This window comes from Canis aureus, chromosome 14 (assembly GCF_053574225.1).
Source record: "Canis aureus isolate CA01 chromosome 14, VMU_Caureus_v.1.0, whole genome shotgun sequence".
In the NCBI taxonomy this organism is placed as follows: Eukaryota; Metazoa; Chordata; class Mammalia; order Carnivora; family Canidae; genus Canis; species Canis aureus.
The window spans coordinates 47,425,047-47,448,612 of NC_135624.1; the positions used below are offsets into that span (position 1 = coordinate 47,425,047).

Below are 23,566 nucleotides of genomic sequence, written 5' to 3' on the forward strand. Positions count from 1 at the left end.
TAAATTTAACCACAAAGGCAAAATCCAGACCCTGAAAACTATATGACTTCTGATGAAAAAACCTGAAGACAACACAAATAAATGGAAAGCTCCATGTTCATGGGTTGGGAAAATTGATATTAATTAAAAATCTGTACCACCCAAAGCCATCTACAGACTTGATGTAATCTCTTTCAAAAATCCTTTGGCATAGTTCACAGAAATAGAAAAAACAATCCTAAAATTTATATGTAACTACAAAAGACCTCAAGGAGCCAAAAACAATCTTGGGAAAGACTGAGAACAAAGCTAGAGGCATCACATGGTCTGATTTCAAACTGTATACAAAGGTATAGTAATCAAAACAGTATGGTACTAGCAGAAAAACAAATACAAACCATTGGAAAAGGATACAGAGTCCAGAAATAAATCCATGCATGCAACTAATCTTTGACAAAGAGGCCACAAACACACAGTGGGGAAAAGACAGTCTCTTCAACAGATGGTGCTGGCAAAACTGGATATTCACATGCAAAAGAATGAAATTGGATCTTGATCTTATACCACACAGAGAAATTAACTTGAAGTGGATTATAGACTTAAATGTAAGACCTGAAACTATAAAACTCCTAGAAGAAAACATGGAAAAAACTCCCAGACACGGTCTGGGCAATGAATTTTTGGCATGACACCAAAAGCACAAGCAACAAAAGCAAAAATAAATAAGTGGCCTACATCAAACTAAAAACCTTTGCAAAGCAAAGGAAACCGTCAATGAAATAAAAGGGAAACTATGGAATGGGAAAACATATTTGCAGAACCATATATCTGATAAAGAGTTAATATATAAAATACACAAGGAACTCATACAACTCAAAAAAGTAAATAATCCAAGTTTTACAAGGAGCAAAGAGCCTGAATACACATTTTTCAGAAAAAAACCCACATATACAAATGGCCAAGAGGTACATGAGAAGGTGTTTAACATCATTAATTATCAGAGAAATGCAAATCAAAATCACAATGAGATACTATCTCACACCTGCAGGATGGCTATTATCAAAAAACGCAAGAGATAACAAAAGTTGGCAAGGAAGAAAAAATGGAGAAGGGGGAGCCCTTGCATACTATTTTCAGGAATGTAAACTGGCACAGCCATTATGGAAAACAGCATGGAGTCTATTAAAAAAAAAATTGAAAGTATGATCCAGTAACTCCACCTCTGAATATATACCAAAGGAAATGAAATCAGAACCTCAGAGAGATCTCTGAACTCCCGTATTTATAGGAGCATTACAACAGCCAAGCCAGGAAATAATCTAACTGTCCATCAACTGATGAGTGAATAAAGATGTGGTATATCTATACAGTGGAATATTATTCAGCTAAAAAAAAAAACTTTAGGGCAACATGGATGAACCTGGAGGGCATTTGCTAAATGAAATAAGCCAGATAGAAAGGCAAATATCATATGATACCATTTATATGTGAGATCTTAAAAAAATGTAGAAGTCAATATGTTCTGAGGATCTAATGGATAGCATGATACCTATAATTCATAATACTTTATTGTTTACTTGTAATTTACTGAGAGTAAATCTTAAGCATTCTCACCATAGTGAGGTATGGATACAATAAATATGACTATGATAATCATTTTACAATGCATATATATAAATTGTTATTATGTTGTTTACTTTAAATATAAGCAATTTCATCAATTATATCTCAATAAAGCTGGGTGGGGAAACAGTCTTGTGAGCAAATGAATATTATAACCCACTCACAACTTATAAATACAGAAACAGATTCTAAGAGACATTCGGTAACTACACTACAACACATCAAGAAGTCAGGCCTTCTATTTACAAACTTTCAGCTCTTAATTATGCCCTAAGTTCAGAGAAGAAAAAGAGAGGGAAAAAAAAAAAAAAGAATGGAGGACATAGGGAGAAAGAGTAGGAGAAAGGAAAGATTGTTTCCATCACCATATTTTAGAACCAATAATATTCCTTTCTCTAGTATTCTCAGGAGTTAACATGAGTTTCCATGTTTACCAAGTGATTTGAGAAATCAGAAAAATAAACCAAGGATTTCTGTTATAGCTTCTGCTTACACTGTGTAAGGTGGAAAAGAGGTCAGGATTTAGTGAAAGGATTTATACTCCCACATTTATCACCTTACACAAGTCATTTCACTTCTCTCAAGCTAATTTTCTTATCTGTGAAACAATGATGATCAGAAAGTCTGTTGTGACTATCACATGGGATTCTTTTGGAGACCAAATAGTTAATATATGTTTAAGTTGCTCAGGAACAGTGACCTATATAATTATGTATTCTTTATAAAACTGCCTATGTAATTATGTATTATATGTATTAGATTTAATCAAGATTTTTCTGTCAAAATTATGAGGCGAGTTAAATTTCCCAAGTTTAAAGATAATGGTAAAACAGTGTTGAAAACAATTGGAGGGGAGCCTGGGGTGGCTCAGCGGTTGAGCATCTGCCTTCAGCTCAGGTCATGATCCCGGGGTCCTGGGATCCAGTCCCACATCGGGCTCCCTGAAGGGAGCCTGCTTCTCCCTCTGCCTGGGTCTCTGCCTCTCTCTCTGTGTCTCTCATGAATAAATAAATAAAATCTTAAAAAAAGAAAACAGAATATTGGATATTAACACGTCATTGCTCATTTGCTGCCCCAGTGTGACGAAGGACTTCGGCCAGGGATGAGAATACAGGTGGTTATGATTACCAGATCTCTGTGGATGAAGCTGTTTCTCTCCAGGTACTCCATCCCTTCACACACATCTTGACACATGCTCAGCAGCATATCTCTACTCAAATGACCTTGTCTCTGTCGGAGGAAATTCAGAAGACAGCCCCTTTCCATGAACTCAGTGACGATGTAAATTGGTTTCTGCTGGGTGCACACACCGTAAAGCTGCACTAGCTTCGGGTGTGTCAGCTTCCTGGGAGGGAAGTCATGCATACATACCATTAACTATAGGAAAAGAAAACCGCAGGCCTAATAGGCTGGTGAGGGGCTACTTTCTGATGCAAAAAGAGGAATCAGAAAGCACGTGGTCACTTACATCATCACTTTAGCTTCTTCTATAAAGTCTTCCTCACACATGGCACCTTCCTTGATAGCTTTGATCGCCACCTTGTACTGGGCTCTCCACTTGCCGAGCCTCACCACTCCGAACAGTCCGCTCCCCAGTTCCCTCATAAAGGTCAGCTCTGAAGGGTTGATCTCCCATTTTTCTGTCAGACAGAGGGGGAAGGTGATAACGTTTAATAAGGAGAACACAGCGTGAATCAGCGGGAAGCAAAGAAACTACAACCAAGGGCCATGTCAAAGTTACAGGATAATGCAATTAGCAGTAAAACATAGACTTGCAACCTGCATCTAAACTACAGAAGGTGGCTTTCCACCCCCTGGGGAGGATGCGTCCTTCAAAGCTGTCACAGTGCAAGTAAAACAAACAGGAGAAGGCAAAAGATGCTGAGTAATAGGCTAATAATAATAGAGCTTAAAGGTACTTAGGAATAAACCTAAAATCAAATACTACCTTCTTACCATTCTTCAACCCCCCCCCCCCCCCCCCCCCGCCGCCCCCATGACATCAGCTTGGAAAGAATTTAATCTTCTGTTTAAAAGGCTTTTTGCTAGAAGCAGCAAAGACAATCAAGCTGGATGCCTTCTTTATTACCTTGATCCTTACTTTCCTGTGAGTAACCAATCAAGCTGGTGAGAACCACAAAAGGATTTGATTTATTTTAGAAATGACATGGTAATGCTTATTCTTCACCCAGAGGAAGTTTTCTGCTGCATTATGAATAATGATGAAAACAGAAAACCTAGGGTTACCATAGCTACTAGCATAATCCCCTAAAAACCCGTATTATAAAACTATAAAAGCAGTTTCACTTATGTGGAATTCTAAACCTCTAAACTGGTCTTGTGGTAATGTTTTTTTTTCCCCCAAGGAAAATTAGCCAATGCAACTAAAAAATGAGTTACCATAGCTGAATCCTGCAGTGGTTGGTGCATTCTTCTCCTTCGTACTAACTGGGTACCGCAGCCTCGTGACAAGTCCTGGAAGTCAGAGAAAGCACTGTGATTGAATTCATTCTAAATCATTCTGCATGGAAATGCACAAACTTAGATGCTCATGTATAAAAGTCGTTCATTTATTCACTTAGTGCTCATCCACTGTGTGTACACGCAGCACTCTGCTATATGCTAACAAAATATGAAAAGAGCAGAAGGCAGGCACGAAGATGATCCTGTTCTTTGAACTGACAATTTCATATTTTTATGGAACATAAAAAACTTTTTAAAATACATTTTTATTCACCCAACAAACATGGCCTTTTCAATACTAAGTGTTTATCGAACACTCTGCTAGCATATTCTCAAACATTTTAAAATTCTTTCATGTTCTTTTCCATTGTGATCTAAACTATGAAAGGGAATTACAGTAGTCTCAAAAATTAACATGAGTCACCGTGAGTAACTCAACACTAGCAATCTTATCATAAATATGGAGCTCTAAGATATCAACAGCAGGGACCCCCAAGTCGCCAAAGTAATGCTGAAAAAGAAAAGCAAAGCTGGAGACATCACGATTCCACGCTTACAAGCTATATTACAAAGCTATAATCATCAAGACAGTATGGTACTGGCACAAAAACCAACACACAGATCAGTGGAACAGAACAGAAAACCCAGAAATGAACCCACAACCATATGGTCAACTCATCTTCAACAAAACAGGGAATAATATCCAGTGGAAAAAAGACAGTCTCTTCAACAAGTGGTGTTGGGAAAACTGGACAGTCACATGCACAAGAATGAAATTGGACCATTTCCTCATACCGTACACAAAAATAAATTCAAAATGGATAAAAGACCTAAATGCAAGACAGGAAACCATTAAAATCCCAGAGGAGAACACAGGCAGCAACCTCTTTGACCTCGGCTGTAGCAACTTCTTATTAGACATGTCTCTGGAGGCAAGGGAAACAAAAGTAAAAGTGAACTACTGGGACTTCATCAAGATAAAAACTTCTGCACAGCACAGGAGACAATCAACAAAACTAAAAGGCAATCTATGGAATGGGAGAAGATATTTGCAAATGACATTATCTGGTAAAGAGTTAGTATGCAAAATTTATGAAGAATTTATCAAACACATAATCTAGCAAAGAAATGGGCAGAAGACATGAATAGACATTTCTCCAAAGAAGACATCCAGACGGCCAACAGACACATGATAAGATGCTCAACATCACTCATCAACAGGGAAATACAAATCAAAACCACAATGAGATCACACCTCACACCAGTCAAAATGGCTAAAATTAACAACTCAGGAAACAACAGATGTTGGCGAAGATGTGGAGAAAGGGGAACCCTCTTGTACTGTTGGGGAGAAAGCAAACTGGTGCAGCCACTCTGGAGAACAGTAGGAAGTTTCCCTGAAAAGTTAAAAATAGAGCTACCCTATGACCCAGCCATTGCACTATTAGGCATTTACACAAAGGACACAAAAATACTGACTCAAAGGGGTACATGCACCCTGATGTTTATAGCAGCATTATTAACAACAGCCAAACTATGGAAAAATCCCAAATGTCCACTGACTGATAAACAGATAAAGAAGATGGGGCGTATATATACAATGGACTATTAGCCATCAAAAAGAATGAAATCTTACCATTGGCAATGACATAGATGGAGCCAGAAGGTATTATGTCAAGCCAAATAAGTCATTTGTCAAGACAAATACCACATGATCTCATTCATATGTGGTATTTAAGAAACAAAACAGATGAACACATGGGAGGGAGGAAAAAGAGAGAAGGAAACAAACCATAAGAGACTTAACAATAGAGAACAAACTGAGGGTTGATGGATGGGGTGAGTGGGGAATGGGCTATATGGGTGATGGGTATTAAGGAGGGCACTTGTTGTGATGAGCACTGGGTGTTGTATGTAAGAGACAAACCACTTAATTCTACTCCTCAAACCAATACTGTATGTTAACTAAGCAGGATCAAATTAAAATTTGGGGAAAAAAAAGGATATAAAATATCAACAACTGGGAACACCAACTACTGGAAATCAGTGAGGTAGGTTAGACACACAGCACTAAACATGAAGAAATGGCAGGTATCTCTCCTATAAACACCCAGAGCACTCTGTATATTTTCGGTTACGACATATCTCACAGTAACTTTAAATTGTTCTATATTTCTGTGTCTCCCTCACCAGATGGTAAGATGAGAGACAGGATCAGTGACTCCACCATAATCTCCCTAGAGCCAGGCAACAGTTCCTGGCATGTAATGGGCACTCGATACATGTTTGCTAAATGAGTGAATTTAGATAATGGTGAAGAATAAAATTTATACAAGAACACAGACACATAAAGAAATAAGGGAATGTGAACAGTAAAAAAAGAAAATAACAGAAAAAGAGATCACAAAAAGTTCTTTGGGGGGATAAATTGATATATAAGTAGCTCCCCACATGTTAAACACAGAATTAACACATAACCCAGCAAAATCACTCGTAGGTAAGCCACCAAGAGAAGTGAATGCAAAAACTTGTACACAAATGTTCACAGCAGCATTATTCAGAACAGCCAAAATGTGGAAACACCCCAGATGTCCACCAACTGATGAATGATGACAAAATGGATAAACGAAATTAACACAGTGGATTCTTATTTTTCAATAAAAAGGAATGGAGCATGTACAGAGGCTACAATATAGACAAGTGTCAGAAACATCACGTGAAGTCACACAAGCCAGTCACAACAGACCACATATTGTATGATTCCATCTATATGAAATGTCCAGAATTGGCAAATCTGCAGAGACGGCAGGTAGATTACCGGTTACCAGGGGCTAGATGAATGAAAGGGGGACAAGGGGTGACAGGTGATGGGTACAAGATTTCTCTTGGGGATGACAAAAATGTTCTTAGATTACGGTGGTAGTTGGCACCACTCTAAATCTACTAATGACCATTGACCTGTATAGTTTAAATGGGTATATTTTATGATATTTAAATTATGCCCCAATGAACTAGTCCTATCATTAGCTAAGGAAATGGGTACCAATGCGGCTTCTGTTTTTGGTGTTTGGTTTTTTCCCGTTCTGGTAGTGAGTATAGCAGAGATTCAAGGAGATGGAAAACTTCATGTCCAGGACATGATGACTCCAGTCTTTGGAAGCCAATAGCATAACCCTAAACCCTGAGCTTGTCTGGCAGCTTCGGTAACAACTCTAACATGGACATACCTTGGGTGTTCATTTCATACCGCTGAAGAAAGGAAACTAGTCAACGACACTTCTATAGGCGGTAAGGCACATTTTATTCAGGACCACTGTGATTGGAATATGGACCACTGCAATGGGGTTTTAGAGCTTGAGAGAGATTGGGCTCAACTCCAAAGCATGGACAAATGGGAATTTATAGCCAAGGAGCAGAGTAGGAGTCAGTGAATGGAAAATTACTAAGAGAAATGTCGGGCAGTAGGGGTTTCTGGGATACACCAATATAACAGGATCTTGCTGAAGACAAGCCAGGGTGACCAGACATCACCTGGTGGAAAATAAGGAACCTGATCAGATATTGACAATGAGCAGACATCAGATGTCAAGGTGGGAGTTCTGGTTCAACTGACTTAGCAGAGTTATTTTGAAAAACTGGATTTTACAAGAAAGCGCACAAATGGGTCAGGCAAAGAGCCTTTGTCAGCACCAAGGGTATAAATCACAGAAATGTGAACATTTATCATATATAACAAGAATAACTCATGTCATAAGGTCAAGACAGCTTTTTATGGGATTTAATATTACTTCCATTTTTCTTTGTGTGTGTGTATATATATATATATATCTCACTTCATTAATATGCAATGATTTTTAATCACATTCTAAAATTAACTATAAACTGAAACTGCTCAAGGCAGAGTTCATCACAGTGTCTGTTCATTTTAATCACTACCCTCTATTTGAAAAATGTTTTAATAGATCACTTACCTGCTGCGTTGTGCTTATGATATTCAATAATCTCGGGAATTGAACCAAAAGCATGTTTTTCGGCCAGATAATACTTCTTTGGGGATGTTGTTGTTTCCTTTATATGATAATGCCTGAAACCTGATGAGCCCTCCCTGAAACGGAAATCCAAATGTGTTAGCACCAAGCTGGAATCACGTAACTTCATTCTTAAGATATTTTCCACCAGGCAGCCACAGGTCCCTACACAGAGTCCCTTCTATTCTCTGTACGACTTTATTTTTCTTCACATTCTTCTTAGCTTCACCTTTCACATTAACAGGTGGAAGTTTTTAAAGTGGTCACTGATAGTGTACTTGGCCCTTGCGTGAGATTATGAAAGAAAAGATTTACCAATTCCATTTACCAACAGTTAAAAGTCTTAAAGTCGCTATATTAGCTGGCTACTGTTCTTTGCCTTTGCTATTTTTTAAAAGATTTTATTTATTTATTTGAGAGAGAGAGAGTGCACGAGTGGGGAGAAGGGCAGAGAAGCAGAGAGAAGCAGACTCCCCACTGGGCAGGGAGTCCAACCCGGAGCCGGATTTCAGGACCCCGGGATCATCACCTCAGTGGAAGGCAGCCACTTAACCAACTGAGCCACCCAGGTGCCCCTGTCCCTGCTATGGAGGCAAACCTGCAAACATCTAGAAGACCTATACCTCTAAAAGTGAAAAAACAGACTTATAAAAAGTGTACAAATTCTATTTTAGAAAGCTTTCTAGAACACAGATCAAGTCATCCCTGGCCAAAAATCCTTTCAAGAGAACTGCCTCTGCTCTTAAAATAAAGCTTCTTGACATTGACGTGACCTGACCTCTACTTTTATCTCTTAGGGTTCTCTTTCCTCCCTACCCCACCCCTCCCATTCTGGCTATAATATGTTTTTGTCAGTTCCTGGAACTCACCATATTCTCACTCAATTCTGGGTCCAAGCAGTTTCCTAAATCAGAAACACTCTTTCCCCTCCCTCCGACTTCTGCCTGCATCACCCATCAGGTCTGGCTAGATGTCTTCAGACAGCATTGGCGACTGACTGGGATACCTCTGGGCTATGGTACCCCAACCCCCTCCTGCCGCCATATACACACATTCTCTCCAAGCATAGGACTTTATGTACTACCTTAAGTGCCTGTTTGCTTGTCTGAATCCCCCACTAAGCTATTGGAGGGCAGGGTCTTGTGTCTACTTTGTTCACTGTGGTATATTTAGTGCTTAGTGCAGCACACGGTAATTATTTCTTGAATGTTGCTAAAGTTTCTGTAGACATTCTCAACAGATATGAATGGAAAACCATAAGAAAATTACCAGGTATAGGAAATATGGATATAAGGAAATATGAATATAAAAAATAGGGCAGACTTTAGAAACCAAGTTTAGGGGATCCCTGGGTGGCGCAGCGGTTTGGCGCCTGCCTTTGGCCCAGGGCGCGATCCTGGAGACCCAGGATCAAATCCCACATCAGGCTCCCGGTGCATGGAGCCTGCTTCTCCCTCTGCCTGTGTCTCTGCCTCTCTCTCTCTCTCTCTGTGACTATCATAAATAAATAAAAAAAAAAAAAAAAAAAGAAACCAAGTTTAGATTTCCTTGTTTAATGCTGAAATGCAGCATATTTTTTAAAAATTAGGAATGCATACAAACTATATAGGAACTTCATACAAAAACACTTAGAGAGAGATGATTGATTGATTGATTGATCACTTACCCTCCAAACTTTGTATAAAGGGAGACGGTGTACATGCCTGGTTGACTGGAATCCCTTACCATAAAACCACCTTCTTTATCCTAAAATCCAAGTCAAAAAATTTTTTTCAACCCAATAACAAGTATCAATGCCATAGAGAAGATTCAAGAAACCAATCTTACAATTTCACGATTATTCTTTGCCTAGAAAATCTGCTTTGGAGAAGCACAATTTACAAACAGGGTGCATCTGCATGACTTTCCCCTTCACGTTACTGTGCTACGAGATTAGCTAAAGAATATACTCTCCCAATTCCCCACAATCACAAATCTTCACATATACCAGCATGAAACATTTCATCAATAGATCTCTCAGGGCCCTTCCAGAACCAATAGACAAGATTTTGCAATTCCTTTAAGTTGTGGACATGTGGGGAAACATTTACTAAAAAATGCATTTCTTAATAACAGGGTTTCATTTCATATACTTTTCATGTTTGCTATAAGCTTTGAATCCTCACTCAATATCATCTTCTATCCACATAGCATTTTCCCTGTAAATATCTCAGTGCTCTTTATAAGAACATTTTTTAAAAATCCCTAATTCCCCTGGAAATCAATGTTAAATATCACTGTTCGGAAAAGGAGAGATGGAAGCACAAGTAAATCAAGCAGAAAAAGCCAAAAGCCAAAACAACATGGAATGACTAAAAGATAAGTCCTCATCAGGTTTGAAGCCAAAGAACAAGAAGCAGAAGCCAGGAACCTCCCATAGCTCTCCACCAATAACACCACAATCAGTCTCCAGCTCTGCAATTGCTTTAAGATGAGAGTGTGTTTAATAGTTGAAAAACAAAATAAATTTTATCATTCAAAGGAAAGACAATGAATTAAAGCCCCACAAATAAATCTGATGAAAACAATTAGGTGCAATTAATGATCATAATAGTTTACCGATCAGTAAAAAAGCATAATAGCTACCATATATTTATTGAGAGCTTACTATGCTTTGGTGTATGTTCTAATATGTGGATTTATTTAATCCTCATAAATGTCCTATGAGACAGGTATTACTATTAACCCTGCTTTACTTCACAGGTAGGGAAATGGGGCACAGAGAGACTGGATACCTTGCCCCAGATCACACGGCTAGTAGGTAGCAGAGCCAAAATCTGGACCCTAGGCTTTTTGCCACCCACCCACCTACAGCTGCCTCTCATTGCGAGGGGTCACAGGCAGGCATATAAGGGGAGTAGGTATGATAAAATATCATTTGAGTCAAGTAGTCACCTGCTTTTGCTCTCTCTCTCTCTTTTTTTCTTTAAAGATTTTATTTTTATTTATCCGAGAGACACACAGAGAGAGGCAGAGACACAGGCAGAGGGAGAGGCAGGCTCCCTGCAGGGAGTCCAACCTGGGACTTGATCCCAGGACCCCGGAATCATGACCTGAGTCAAAGGCGGATGTTCAACCACTGAGCCATCCCTGCTTTTGCTCTCTTAACATAAACTACAGATATAAGTGTCTAGCAAAACCCTGACTGGTGGTAATAAGCAGGAGATAAAAAGAGAGCATGGGTTTAAAAAAATTGAGAATTACTAAGTAGAATAACAAGATCATAAATGCAGATAATTATACAGATCATCATCTAATCCAACCTCCTTATCTTACAGATGGGCAAAAGAGACTAGAAAAGTCACAGCTAGACTCAGGTCTCCTGACTTGGTCCACTGTAGCTTCCTCTATACTATATCTTATCCTTTCATTTATTTATTTTTAAAGTGTAAGAATATTAAAACACTTATTATTATTATTAGGCATATTTATCTCTAAAGGTAACTCAATACTTATTAAAACTTTATTTATAAAAGATATCAGGTAATACTGATGTAAATTTTTTTAAAAAAGTAACTTCAAACAAAAGGGAAAAACACATTTAAGTACTAACATCAAGGTAGCAAATAATAAATCAGTGAGAAGGTAAGTAATGAAAATGTTACCAATGTATTAGCTGGTACCTATTTTTCAAATGTTGGTCATTAAGCTTGAATTAATTAGCCCAAATATATTAATTCAATTAACCTACTAGGTATAACGGTATGGGTTCATTTCCCCCTCAAAAGAGGTACACTGGAGCCCTAACCCCTAGTACTTCAGAATGTGACCTAATTTGGAGATTTACAGAGGGAATAGGGCTGAAATGAGATCTTTAGGCTGGGCCCTAATTCAATGGTGGGATCCTTAAATGAAAGGGAAATCTGGACACAGAGACAGACCTGCATGGAGGGATGAAATACAGGGGAAAAGGCAAGAAGCCTAAAACAGATCCCTCCCTCACAGCCCTCAGACGGAGGAACCCTTCTGGCATCCTGATTGCAGACTTCCATCTAACTCTAGAACCATGCAACAATACATGTCTGTTGCTTAAGCCACTCAGTTTGTGGCTCCTTGCTTTGGCGGCCCCAGAAAACTAACACTACACCGATCCTCCATTTTAAATGATTAAAAAGAACCACTTACATCACAGTGTTTTTTAGACTAGAGAAACAGTTGTGTGAAATCATTTCTCAGAGATTTGTCATAATTATTTTGTGCTGAAACCAAACCCACAAAACAAGTACAAAACACTTACTTCACTTCTGAGAAGCTGCTCTGCTTTGCTTCTGTTCGTGTTTCTGCAATACCACCTGAACAGAAAAAGGATGTTGAAAACCTCGGGTTTTTAAAATTATTTTTTATTCTTTGTAGGATTAACAAGGTAATACTGCTCATCAACAACAAATAAAATTAATAAGAACAGAATGTTACTCACAAGCTCAATAATATAAGCAACCGCTAGTAACATTTGGATACATATGCTTTCAGACTTCTTCTACCCACCTCTTTTTATGAGGATACACACACATGCCAACATTTGTAATTTTTTATTAAAGTGGGATCAAATGATACTTGCTATATCATAACCAGAATTTTTTTTAATATAACAGTATATGAGACATTGTTGGAAAGCAATCTAGTTTTCTACATCATGGTATGGATATGCCATAACTTATTTAAGCTATTCTTTATTATTTAAAACAAAAATCATTTCCAATTTTTCACTATGGTAGGGATAACAAGAACAAATTTCACTGCACAAATTCCAACATGTAGGAAACATTACCTTCCTTTCATTATTGTATTTAATTCAAAGTAAATCTTACCCAAGCCCCCATCTCACCAATAGGCTGTAGATTTCATCTCAAGTCTAAACGGAGGCTCCTCCATTGAATTTCACAAAGGTCCCAAGTGCCAAAAGAAGCAGAGCAAAATAGAAGAGTAGGCTTCCTGGGTCTTCTAGACTTACTAGTTGCAACACACCTCCCACCCCTCGGAGGACATCCGAGGCTCTACTGTAGGGATCGTGCCATAGCCACGCAGCAATGCCTGCCCTCTCGCCAGTCCTGCCACCACTCCATGCTACAACCCCAAACCCTTGCAGCTCAAAGCTCCTTCTTAATCCTTGGGAAATCTTTTCCAAGGAAAGGTGGAAACTGCCATGGCCCACCTCATCCTCAGAGACGCTCGGCCCTCTCCCTGCTTCCCCAGCCCAGTCTTTCCATGATATTATAAGTCGGCCAAAGAACATGAACTCAGACCGTCTTCTTTGACTTTCTGTTTTAAACTTTTTATTGTTGTTTGTTTTGGTCGGCTTGCTTTAGATGTCCTTTAGTGAGCAGAGAACCTTCCACCACAGTCCAATTTCTTGAGGCTTCCAATGTTATGAAACCAGAGTGACCCCTCTGGACATTTTTGTTTCCCATCACTGGTTCAGCCTTTTATAAAAGAACCAGCACCTGTCTTTGACCCAGCAAGCACCCTGAGACAAGCGAAAATAAAGGCCTTCCCTGATTGTGGAAGGGAAAATACAAAGAACAAAATATAAGATCTTTTTTTGGCCTAGATTCTTTATGCACTTGTAGCAGTCAAGCTACAATCTCAATACAGTAACTCTTATTTTATTTGGAGCCTGAGGTGATTAACTGGAGTTGTGGGCATTAAGATCTCCTTGCGGTGGACCCCACTTTATGAACTGAGACCGAGTTTAACAAAAGTGCAGCTGTAATCAATCAATTTCTGGATGCAACAGAGATACAGTAAATGAGGAGAATGGAATGGATTCTGTCCCTAAGCTTTTCCACTGATACAAGACACATTTGTCAGAATGTCAAAAAAGTCATAAAAATTAATTAAGGAAAGGCAACTAGAGCTCTCACGGTGTATTGTAAACCAGCAGGACCTGAAAGACTGGGGGGAAAATTATCTTTATAAATAACAAAGACCCAACCCCGTATCTTCACAGCAAGAGTAAGCAATGGAGGTTTAGGGTTTAGTCTCGCATTCAGATGGAAGAAATCAGCAAGGCTATCTCAAGAGGAAATTATATTTAAGATATTCAGAGACAGAAGGAGGTCCTTTCCCATCTAGTACATTCAGCTCTTGGGAAGGACAAGGGAATATAAGAAAGAAAAGGAGAGACACCTGGGTGGCTCAGTCGTTGAGCGATTGCCTTTGGCTCAGGTCGTGATCCTGGGGTCCTGGGATTGAAACCCACATAGGGCTCCCTGATGGGAACTGCTTCTCCCTCTGCCTGTGCCTCTGCCTCTCTCTGTCTCTCATGAGTAAATAAATAAAAATCTTAAAAAAAAAAAAAATGGGAAGAAAGAAAAGGAATCCATGCCACAAAAGGCAGGTAGGCTTTTTAAAATCCTAAATAGGATCATTCTTTATGGCATTTGCAGATTCCCTGGAAAGGATATTTTTCCCTTCCTAGGATATAAAACCAGACCTTTGAGAATATGTTGAAGGAAGGAAAGGAGGAAGGAGTGATAAACAAAGAGATGAATCAATTCATGGTGTTTCCCAATGGCCTGTTGTGAATTCCCTCCCTCCTCTGTGATACTTCTCACTAGGGGAGAAGGGAGGGACAGTGGTGCCTCTGCAGCACTCATCCTGGCAAGAAGAACTCTACTCAGAGGTAATGGTGAGGGAGCCCACCTGGTGAGCAGGAGCCTTGGCGCAGATGCCAGCCCACCTCCATCTCTCCTTGCCCGTCGCAGAGACACCTCTTTGAGAGAGAGTGTAGTGAGCTCCCCCTGATGAAGGAACTCACTCTACACCTAGAAAGAATAGCCTAGGATCTGTAAATAACTTGTCAGTGCATCTGTCCCTAGATATCAAAACCCGATGTGAATGAGGTTTTTAGATTGGCTAGTCATTTCAAAAACATTCTAGAGGATCAGGACTTCACAGTGGTGTCCGAATAGAAAAGGAGATGTGGGGACACTCTGTGTTTTCTGGGAAGTTTGGATGCTTGGCAAGCTTCTTGGGGAGGATGTGTTGAATAAATCACAAAAGGAAGACAACCAGTTTAAATGAGGGAAAAACAGAAACCAACAAACCAACCAACCAACCAGCTATAAACCTTTGCTGGTTCTCTAATTTGACCCTTTCCTCCTGAGCCACCCGCTCAAAAGCCTTATCCTAGACTTTGCCCTGTTCTAAGGCCCTTTCCTGTCTGTCACCTCCTGCCTTTAACATCTTTCCATCAAGAACATGTCATGACCATCACCAAGATCCCACTTTGTCTCCTGCAGCAGCTCCTCTGACCCTCTGCTCTTCAAACAGGAGGAGCCTGGGTGTTGCCTCGGTGTGGAGATCAGAACTAGATTCGGATAGCCCTGGGAGCCTCGGGCCTGGCAGTCCTGTGTCCAGCCCTGTGGACAGTCTGTTGCCTGGGACTCCCAGGCCCAAACAAACAGCAGAAGAACTCTTGATTCAATAGCTGGCAAAAGGTTTTTAACCCTGGGGACATTCAAGACGTGTTACAGCAGGGGCTGTAGCAAAGAACAACACAAATCTTGGCATGGGAAGAGAGTGAGAGAAGACGGGGGATCTCCGATGTTCTACTCTGAGAGGAGGTTTCATCTTTCTCATTGAGCGAGGCACGGCACATGCCATGTGGAATTCCTGACCCTGGGTGGAGGGCTGCGGGTATTCCCACGCCAGACCCTACACAGCAAATTCACTTAGTCACACTGAGGAAGAGGGGAGTCCCTTAGAAGAGAGGAAATTTCCAAACTAAGATAAATCCAAAAAACTCATGGCGATGAATCATAACCTCCATAAAATCCTTATTTGTAATCCCATGAGTCCAGGGAGTTCTCAGTTAGATAAGGATTATGTGGCTTCCAAGCACAGCCCAGAAACATTATTTATTTTACATATTTTTGTGCTGTTACCTATTTCTTAAACAACTTCAGGGGAATCACATCACTGCGTGCTATTCATCTTTTTCTAGATTTTAAGGTACACTCACATTACAGAAAGTGCTATGGACGGAAGACACAGCTTTTTAGTGCTGGTGGTGGTGGTGGTATTTTTTTTTTTTAAGATTTTATTTATTTATTCATGAGAAACAGAGAGAAAGAGGTAGAGACACAGGCAGAGGGAGGAGCAGGCTCCCTGCATGGAGCCCGACATGGGACTCGATCTGGGGACTCCAGGATCATGCCCTGGGCCAAAGTTGGTGCTAAACTGCTGAGCCACCCGGGCTGCCCGGTGGTAGTATTTTTAAATAAGTGAATGAAGCATCAGAATGACCACAAAAGTCTATCTGGTGTATATTAGCCTCTTCTCATGCACTACTAGTGGGTATAAAAATAGTATGCCCATTGCTTTCTCTGGAAAGTAACTGGACAGCAAGTATTAGGAATCTTTTTTTTTTTAATATTTTATTTATTTATTCATGAGAGACAAGGAGGCAGAGACATAGCAGAGGGAGAAGTAAGCTCCTTGCGGAGAACCTGATGTGGGACTTGAGCCCAGGACCTTGGGATCACGACCTGAGTCAAAGGCAGACGCTCAACTGCTGAGCCACCCAGGCATCCCAATGCATTAGGAGTCTTAACAAGTTCATAACTAGCCTTTAGCCCAATCCATGTTTTTAGAGATCAATTTAAAACAATAAGCAGAAAGAGGTTATCCTGGTTATTATTACATAGCAAAGATGCCAAACACCACAATACCGTACAAATAAGGAAATGGTTACACAAATTATTGCACATCCATGTGCCATGTGCACATCCATGTGCCATGTTCCTGGTTTTATCTGCTAAGTCCTAGCACAGTGCCTCAGACATCCTAAGACCTCAGTACTCAGTAAATACTTGATGAATTTATGACTGAATGAAATATAATGCAGTTACGAAAATATTTTTGAAGACTATCTAATGGCATGAGGAAAATTCACATTCTATATACTGTGAAGTAGAATAAAGGTGATAGGACACATACACAGCATGATTCCATGCTGTAAAAAAATTGAAATGAAATTCTCATGTTAACAGAGGTCAACTCTAGTTGAGTTAGGGGTAATTTTTCTTATTGACATTTTTCATATTTTGAAACAATTTTAAAAACAGTACTCATATATTGCTATTATAGTTAGAAAAAAAGCAACAAACATTTTTTTTTAAGATTTTTTTAGTAATCTCTATACCTAATGTGGGGCTCAAACTCATAATGCCAAGATCAAGAGTCACATGTTCTACTGACTGATTCAGCCAGATGCCCCCAAAACATGTTTTTTTTAAAGGCTACTCTTGGAAACTGTATTCTGATTTCTTGAATGAACAACAATCTGTATTTCAAAGTCAGCTAAACTTGATTTGTTTACAATCAGTTCAATTGTATTTGCCCGTGTAACTCCATTCATACACAGTTCCTTCAGGTAACATGTATTGCAGGAACTAATTCTCACATCTTTTACCACTCTAGAAAACTGAGTTAATGGAAACTATCCATTAATCTCCCAAATGCCTTAAATAACTAGGAAAATGAAAACATTTTTTGGTTCTCCACATTCACAAAACAACCATTTACTTACTCATATTGGTCTAAGTTGTTTGATTTCTTTCCTGTTACATAATTACTTGGGATATATCCTTCACTCCTGGAAAAAAGGAAAATGCTTTAGGTAAAGTGAAACTATTTTACTGAGAGGTTATTAAAAGAAAAAATATTGCTCTTACGAAACAATTAGAGCATTATATTGCTTAAAGCTTTAAGTAAAACTAGTCAATTCCCAAGAATTCAATATATCTATAGCATTTGATGCTTTACAAAGTATTTCCTCATTTGACCTTCCCTACAATTCTGAGGTAGGCAGGCACTACTGTCCCCACTTCCTGGTGGCCAAATCAAGGCTTAGAAAGATTAAGGGACTTTCTCCAGGTCCCAAAGCTAGCCAGTAATAGGGCCAGAACTTAAAATCTGAACTTGTGACTAGGTACGGAGCTCTTCTGAATATTCCATGATGCTTCTCTGGAATTTACAATCTCTTGGGATGTTTGAAAGAAATCACTATTTTAGAAACATTGAAGTGTCAGAAAAACACCCATTTTGCCAATACTCCAACAAGTGCATGTAGAACACTATTTCATAGAGGGTAGTCCCTGGCCTCTACATCAGCATCATTTGGGACACTTGCTAAAAAGACAATTCTTGAGTCACACCCTAAGAAAATTGAATGAGAAGGTCAAGGAAACTTCAGTTTTACCCCAGATGACTATTACACACGTTAGAGTTGAAGAAGCCCTCATACTTGAAACTTGCTAGAGAAAAATCTCAAATGCTCAAATGAGGGCTCTTTTCACTTGATTGTGCAAATCATTTTGCAATGCATACATACATCAAAATGTCATGTTGTACACCTTAAATACATGTAATTTTTATTTGTCAATCTTACTTCAATAAAACATAACATTTTAAAAAATTAAAAAAGAAGCAATCATAATAGGTAGAATCTTGGTTAGCAGTCAAGATTTGTAGTGTAAAAGACATACATGTATAAAATTTTAAAACTGAGTAAAATCCTTGTAATCTTAAATTTGAATTGGAACTATTAGTAAGAACTCATAATACACAAACACACACACACACAAGTACATATATGTAGCTCTGTTGTACTGAGAAAGGCCTAGAAACAATGACATTCTAGGAGTAATTAGAATCCTAGCAATCCAATTGTTGTCCAAACACTATCTCACTAAAGAAAAGCCAGGATTTCTTGGGAAAATGGCACATTGAAGGTCTGGCCAGGCAAAATACAAGATGAACTTGAGCTGTTTCATTTTACCCAGAAAGCAAGGAAGCTAAGAAAGATCAAAGGGGTCCCAACTAAAACCAGCTATCACTGACCTAAGATAGGTCAATTCAAGCAAAAAAGAATAACGACCACAATGGTTGCAATATGCATCCATAATAATCTTTAAAACAATTATTGGTTACCACTGTTATCACTAGAGGAGGCTCAGTCATCAACCGATTATCATTCTGAAAATTGGTAAAAGGAAAAAAATCAAACATTTTTCTTGCCTTTGTTGTATAAACTAAATAAACTGGTTGATGAGGCAGTTCTTTAGAGAGTCAATAAATGCAGACAGAATGACAGAGTTAGAAAATTACCATTTTACAACCCCTAATGAAATAATGGATCTAAGCACTAATCACTAATGAATGCCAAAATCATTAGATGAAACCCTGATGAAGAACTTTATCATCACCTGGACCACTGAGTCATCTTCACCTCATTAGAAGTGGGACAACCAGATATCAACTTCTAATGATCAAGCCTCTAGATTACAAGTTATAGGAAATAGAGGCAGAGACATAGTAAATGACACCATGTGAAAGCAATTAGCTTAATCTAGATTGTGGCTCATTTTGTGGGGTAAATGACCTGGTTTCATCAATAAGTCAAAAATGGGGGGAAAAAAAGGATGACCAGAAGGTCCCCTGCCATGACCTCACACTTTCAAGAGATGCTAAAGTCTGTGTTCTCTCAGCCCTCTTCTAGATCATCATCTGGGTAACGAAGACCCCCAAATTCTCTGTCCATTGCCAAGGCCAAAGCAGACCTTTCCACCTTTCATACTCTGAAAAGCAAATTATGCTGGTTATGTGCAACTCCATCTAGCCCAAGTCCAAGGAGTGATCAAGCTGGGAAGTGGATTCTACAAGAGTTGTGGACAGAGCTTGGACATATGGCTGGGAGATCCACATGGTGCATGTGGGTAGGTGCTGGGGAAGAAGGGAACAGGGAAGGAAAGCACCCCAGAGAGCCAGCCCTCCATGCACAGTCACATTCAGGCATGGGACTCTAATTCAAACCTTGCTTCCTTGTCATTTGGAAGGTATATTTGTCAAGTGAAAGGATAAATATTATTTTATTTACCAGTTTGTTAGCCTGACTTAGGGTTTCAAAATATTTAGATATATGACATGCAGACTTTCATTTGTATTCTTCCCCCAGTCCTGAAAATGTTAGGGGAAAATCCACAGGTGGTATTTATTTGATTATTATTAAGTATGATAATGACATAGCAGTTATTTAAAAACATCTTTAGTAGTTAGACTTAGGGGTGAAATGACAGAATGATTTGAATTTACTTTTAAATACTCTAAAAAAAAAATCACCAAAAAACAATTGGGAGGATTGGGAAATAAGTCCAGAAGTGAAGTGAGAAATAGAGAATTATAATTGGGGGATGCAGCAAGGAGGTGAGAAAGCAGATTTGGAGGGAGGGTATGCTCTGGCCAGGACAAAAAAATTCCTCCTTTTTTCATCCATAAGAACTCAGAATTTAAACAGGATTATATTTCAGAGATAGGCACAGGATATTGTTTCTTTAATGAAGCCTAAAAGATACCCCTCTCCTACATTTACCCATATTTACTCATCACTTACCAATGCTAAGGTTGAAACGACTATTCCCTTAAATCCAAAATTATCTTGTACAAATAATGCTTGTTTTTAAGCATTTCTTTCTCTTTTTTAGATTTTTAAATTTATTTTAGAGAGAGCAAGGAGAGGGAAGAGCAGAGGGAGGGGAAAGAAACTCAGACTTCACGCTCAGTACAGATCCTGATGCAGGGCTTGATTCCACCACCCTGAGATCATGACCTGAGCTGAAATCAAAAGTCAGACACTCAACAGACTGAGCCACCCAGAAGGCCCATTTTTAAGTGTCTTGCTTATATGTGTATATATGTATTTTATACAAACACACACATGCACGTATGTGCACATACATATACACATATACACATTCTCTATCTCAGAAAAATGTAAGATTACTTACCTCAGGTGAGAAAAACCTACAATGTCACTCCTCCAGGATCAAAATAATCGATTAAACATATAATGAATGAGAAAGAGACAAATGTAATACATTCTAATTTCTAGAAAGAAGTGGCTGATCCATTTACATTTATTGAGTCATGACTAAGAATACGTTGTGTTACTGCAAAGTAATAACGTGTACTTTCATTTACCTTTGGCTGAACTAGTCTCATTACATAATAGTTACAGATGATCCTTTTCTCACTCAGCACTTAACTTCCAACCCAACCCACCCACTGCGTGTCATACACAGAGAGGAAACCCTTACCCGTATTTATCTCTTGCTCTCCACCAATGAACATCATTCTTTTCTAATATAATATACTCTTGTCCTCTCTCTAATCTGAGATCATGTGCCTCTGTTGCTTGGAAATCGTACATGGCTACAACGATTTCTTCACTATTATCCTCTTCTTCAGGTGGAATTGGTGGGGGAGGCCTTCGCTAAGGAAAGACAACAACATATGAAAATTTAGTCATTCTGTTTGAAACTGGGTGTGAAGTAAAACATTAAATGACTCACACACCACCAGAGAATAAAGCAGAAACTTCAAGTCTACCTAATACAATTTGGGGAACCCTCTCGTGACTTTGATGATATGGGTGCTACTGGGTTTCAGAATACAGGACATGAGTAAAAACCCTCTTTAAACATTAGAAAGCCTTTGTTCGGTGTCAGGGTAGCCCTCCCAGGACAGCAATGCACAGTATGTGAGTAGAAACCAGAGGACTGGGCAGCCCCAGTGGCTCAGTGGTTTAGCATGGCCTTCAGCCCAGGGTGTGATCCTGGAGACCTGGGATCGAGTCCCACATTGAGCTCCCTGCATGGAGCCTGAGCCTGTGTCTCTGCCTCTCTCTCTCTCTCTGTGTCTCTCATGAATAAATAAATAAAATCTTAAAAAAAAAAAAAAAGAAAAAGAAAAGAAAAGAAACCAGAGGACTAAAGGTAGACCCACCATTCAAATGGCCTGCAAAGAGGAAAAGGTACACTGGAAAATGAGTCTTTCATCAGGTCTCCTCTCAATCAGAGCAATCTGCATTTCTTTGTGCCTACTATGTGCAAGACATGCACTTAGTACCTAAGACACTTTTTCTCATTTATTCTTAATATTGATCCTACGAAACAGAGCATATAATTCCCATTTTACAACTGAGGAAATAGTGGTTTAAGTAATCCACCCAGAGTCACTCATACCACATCACATTGGATCAGGTGCTATCTGGGTCCCAAGTACATGTGTTTCTAACCCTCCCCCACTCTTCAAAGGCATATCATTAGATCACTGAAGTCACTTCTTTGTCATAATACTGTGGTCTTAAGACTGAAATATTCCTTTGAAGTCCCACACTTACAATTCCTGAGGCCAAAATACAAGCAAAATGCCAGATGAAGAGAGGGCTCCAATGATAATCTCTGATATAATTAAGTTAATATTATTTGATACCAAAAAAAAAAATCAACAAATCCTTAGTATATCTGTTTCTGATATGATATGTGGGGAAAAAGGGGCAGAATCATGTGAATGAGCATAAACTTAATTTATTCAAGCTGCAAATACTTCCGAAAGGTAAAGACCACCTACCTTCTTTGTTTCTGGTGCTGGAGGTAGTGCTTTTTTTATACCTGAAAATGACAACAACAAAAGTAGGTTAAAATGCCAGCTACCAATGACTGAGAGTTTTAACAAAAAATGAAAATGAACACATAGACAAGAAATCGACTTAGAATCTCTCACTCTGGTGCACGTTGCTTGTATCACTATTTCAGAGAAGAATTTAAAATGCTATAAGCTTGTCTGTTTTTTGCCTTCCTGAATGGGCTAAATGCCAGAGGGATCAGGGCACCATTCTATTCTTGGTAAACAAGTGAGACTGCGACAAACTAAAAAGCTTCTACTCGGCAAAGGAAACCATCAACAAAATGAAAAGGCAGCCTACAGAGGAAGAGAAAATACTTGTAAACCACATATCTGATATGGGGTTAATATCCAAAATATACAAGGAACTCATGTAACTCAAGAGCCAGAAAACTCAAATAACTCAATTAAAAATGTTGCAAAGGGCCTGAATAGCTATTTTTCCAAAGAAGACATTCAGATGGCCAAGAGGTACAGTAAGAGGTGCTCATTGTCATTCATCATCAGGGAAATGCAAATCAAAACCACAATGAAATGTCACCTCAAACCTATCAAAACAACTACTATCAAAAACACAGGAGGTAACAATTGCTAGGAAGGTGTGGAGAAAAGGGAAGCCTCGTGCACTTTTGCTAGAATGCAACCACTATGGAATACAGTATGGTGGCACCTCAAGAAATTAAAAATAGAGTATCATATGACTCAGCAATCCCACTCTGGGTATATACACAAAGCGAAGGAAAGCAGTAACTTGAAAAGATATTTGCATTTCCATATTCATAGTAGCATTATTCACAATAGCCAAGGTATGAAAACAACCTAAATGTCCAACAACAGATGAATGGATAAAGAAAATGTGTGTGTGTGTGTATGTGTGTGTGTGTGTGTGTGTGTGTGTGATGGAATGCTGCCCAGCCTTTAAAAAGAAGGAGCAACAGCACGGAGGGCATATATTAAATGGATAAGCC

General features: G+C 39.1%; 1 protein-coding gene across 5 annotated transcripts in view; it reads right to left on the minus strand.

The window, feature by feature from the left end:
• TEC (tec protein tyrosine kinase) overlaps positions 1 to 23,566 on the minus strand; it is a 132,847-nt gene that overhangs the window by 7,241 nt on the left and 102,040 nt on the right. For all 5 annotated transcript variants that reach the window (XM_077847938.1, XM_077847939.1, XM_077847940.1 and 2 more), the window contains 9 exons: positions 22,545 to 22,585; positions 21,230 to 21,405; positions 17,665 to 17,730; positions 12,370 to 12,424; positions 9,760 to 9,839; positions 8,037 to 8,170; positions 4,003 to 4,077; positions 3,071 to 3,242; positions 2,731 to 2,947 (listed from right to left, as the gene is read on the minus strand). In XM_077847938.1, the coding sequence (XP_077704064.1) occupies positions 2,731 to 2,947; positions 3,071 to 3,242; positions 4,003 to 4,077; positions 8,037 to 8,170; positions 9,760 to 9,839; positions 12,370 to 12,424; positions 17,665 to 17,730; positions 21,230 to 21,405; positions 22,545 to 22,585 (1,016 nt within the window). The remainder of the gene's footprint in view (positions 1 to 2,730; positions 2,948 to 3,070; positions 3,243 to 4,002; positions 4,078 to 8,036; positions 8,171 to 9,759; positions 9,840 to 12,369; positions 12,425 to 17,664; positions 17,731 to 21,229; positions 21,406 to 22,544; positions 22,586 to 23,566) is intronic.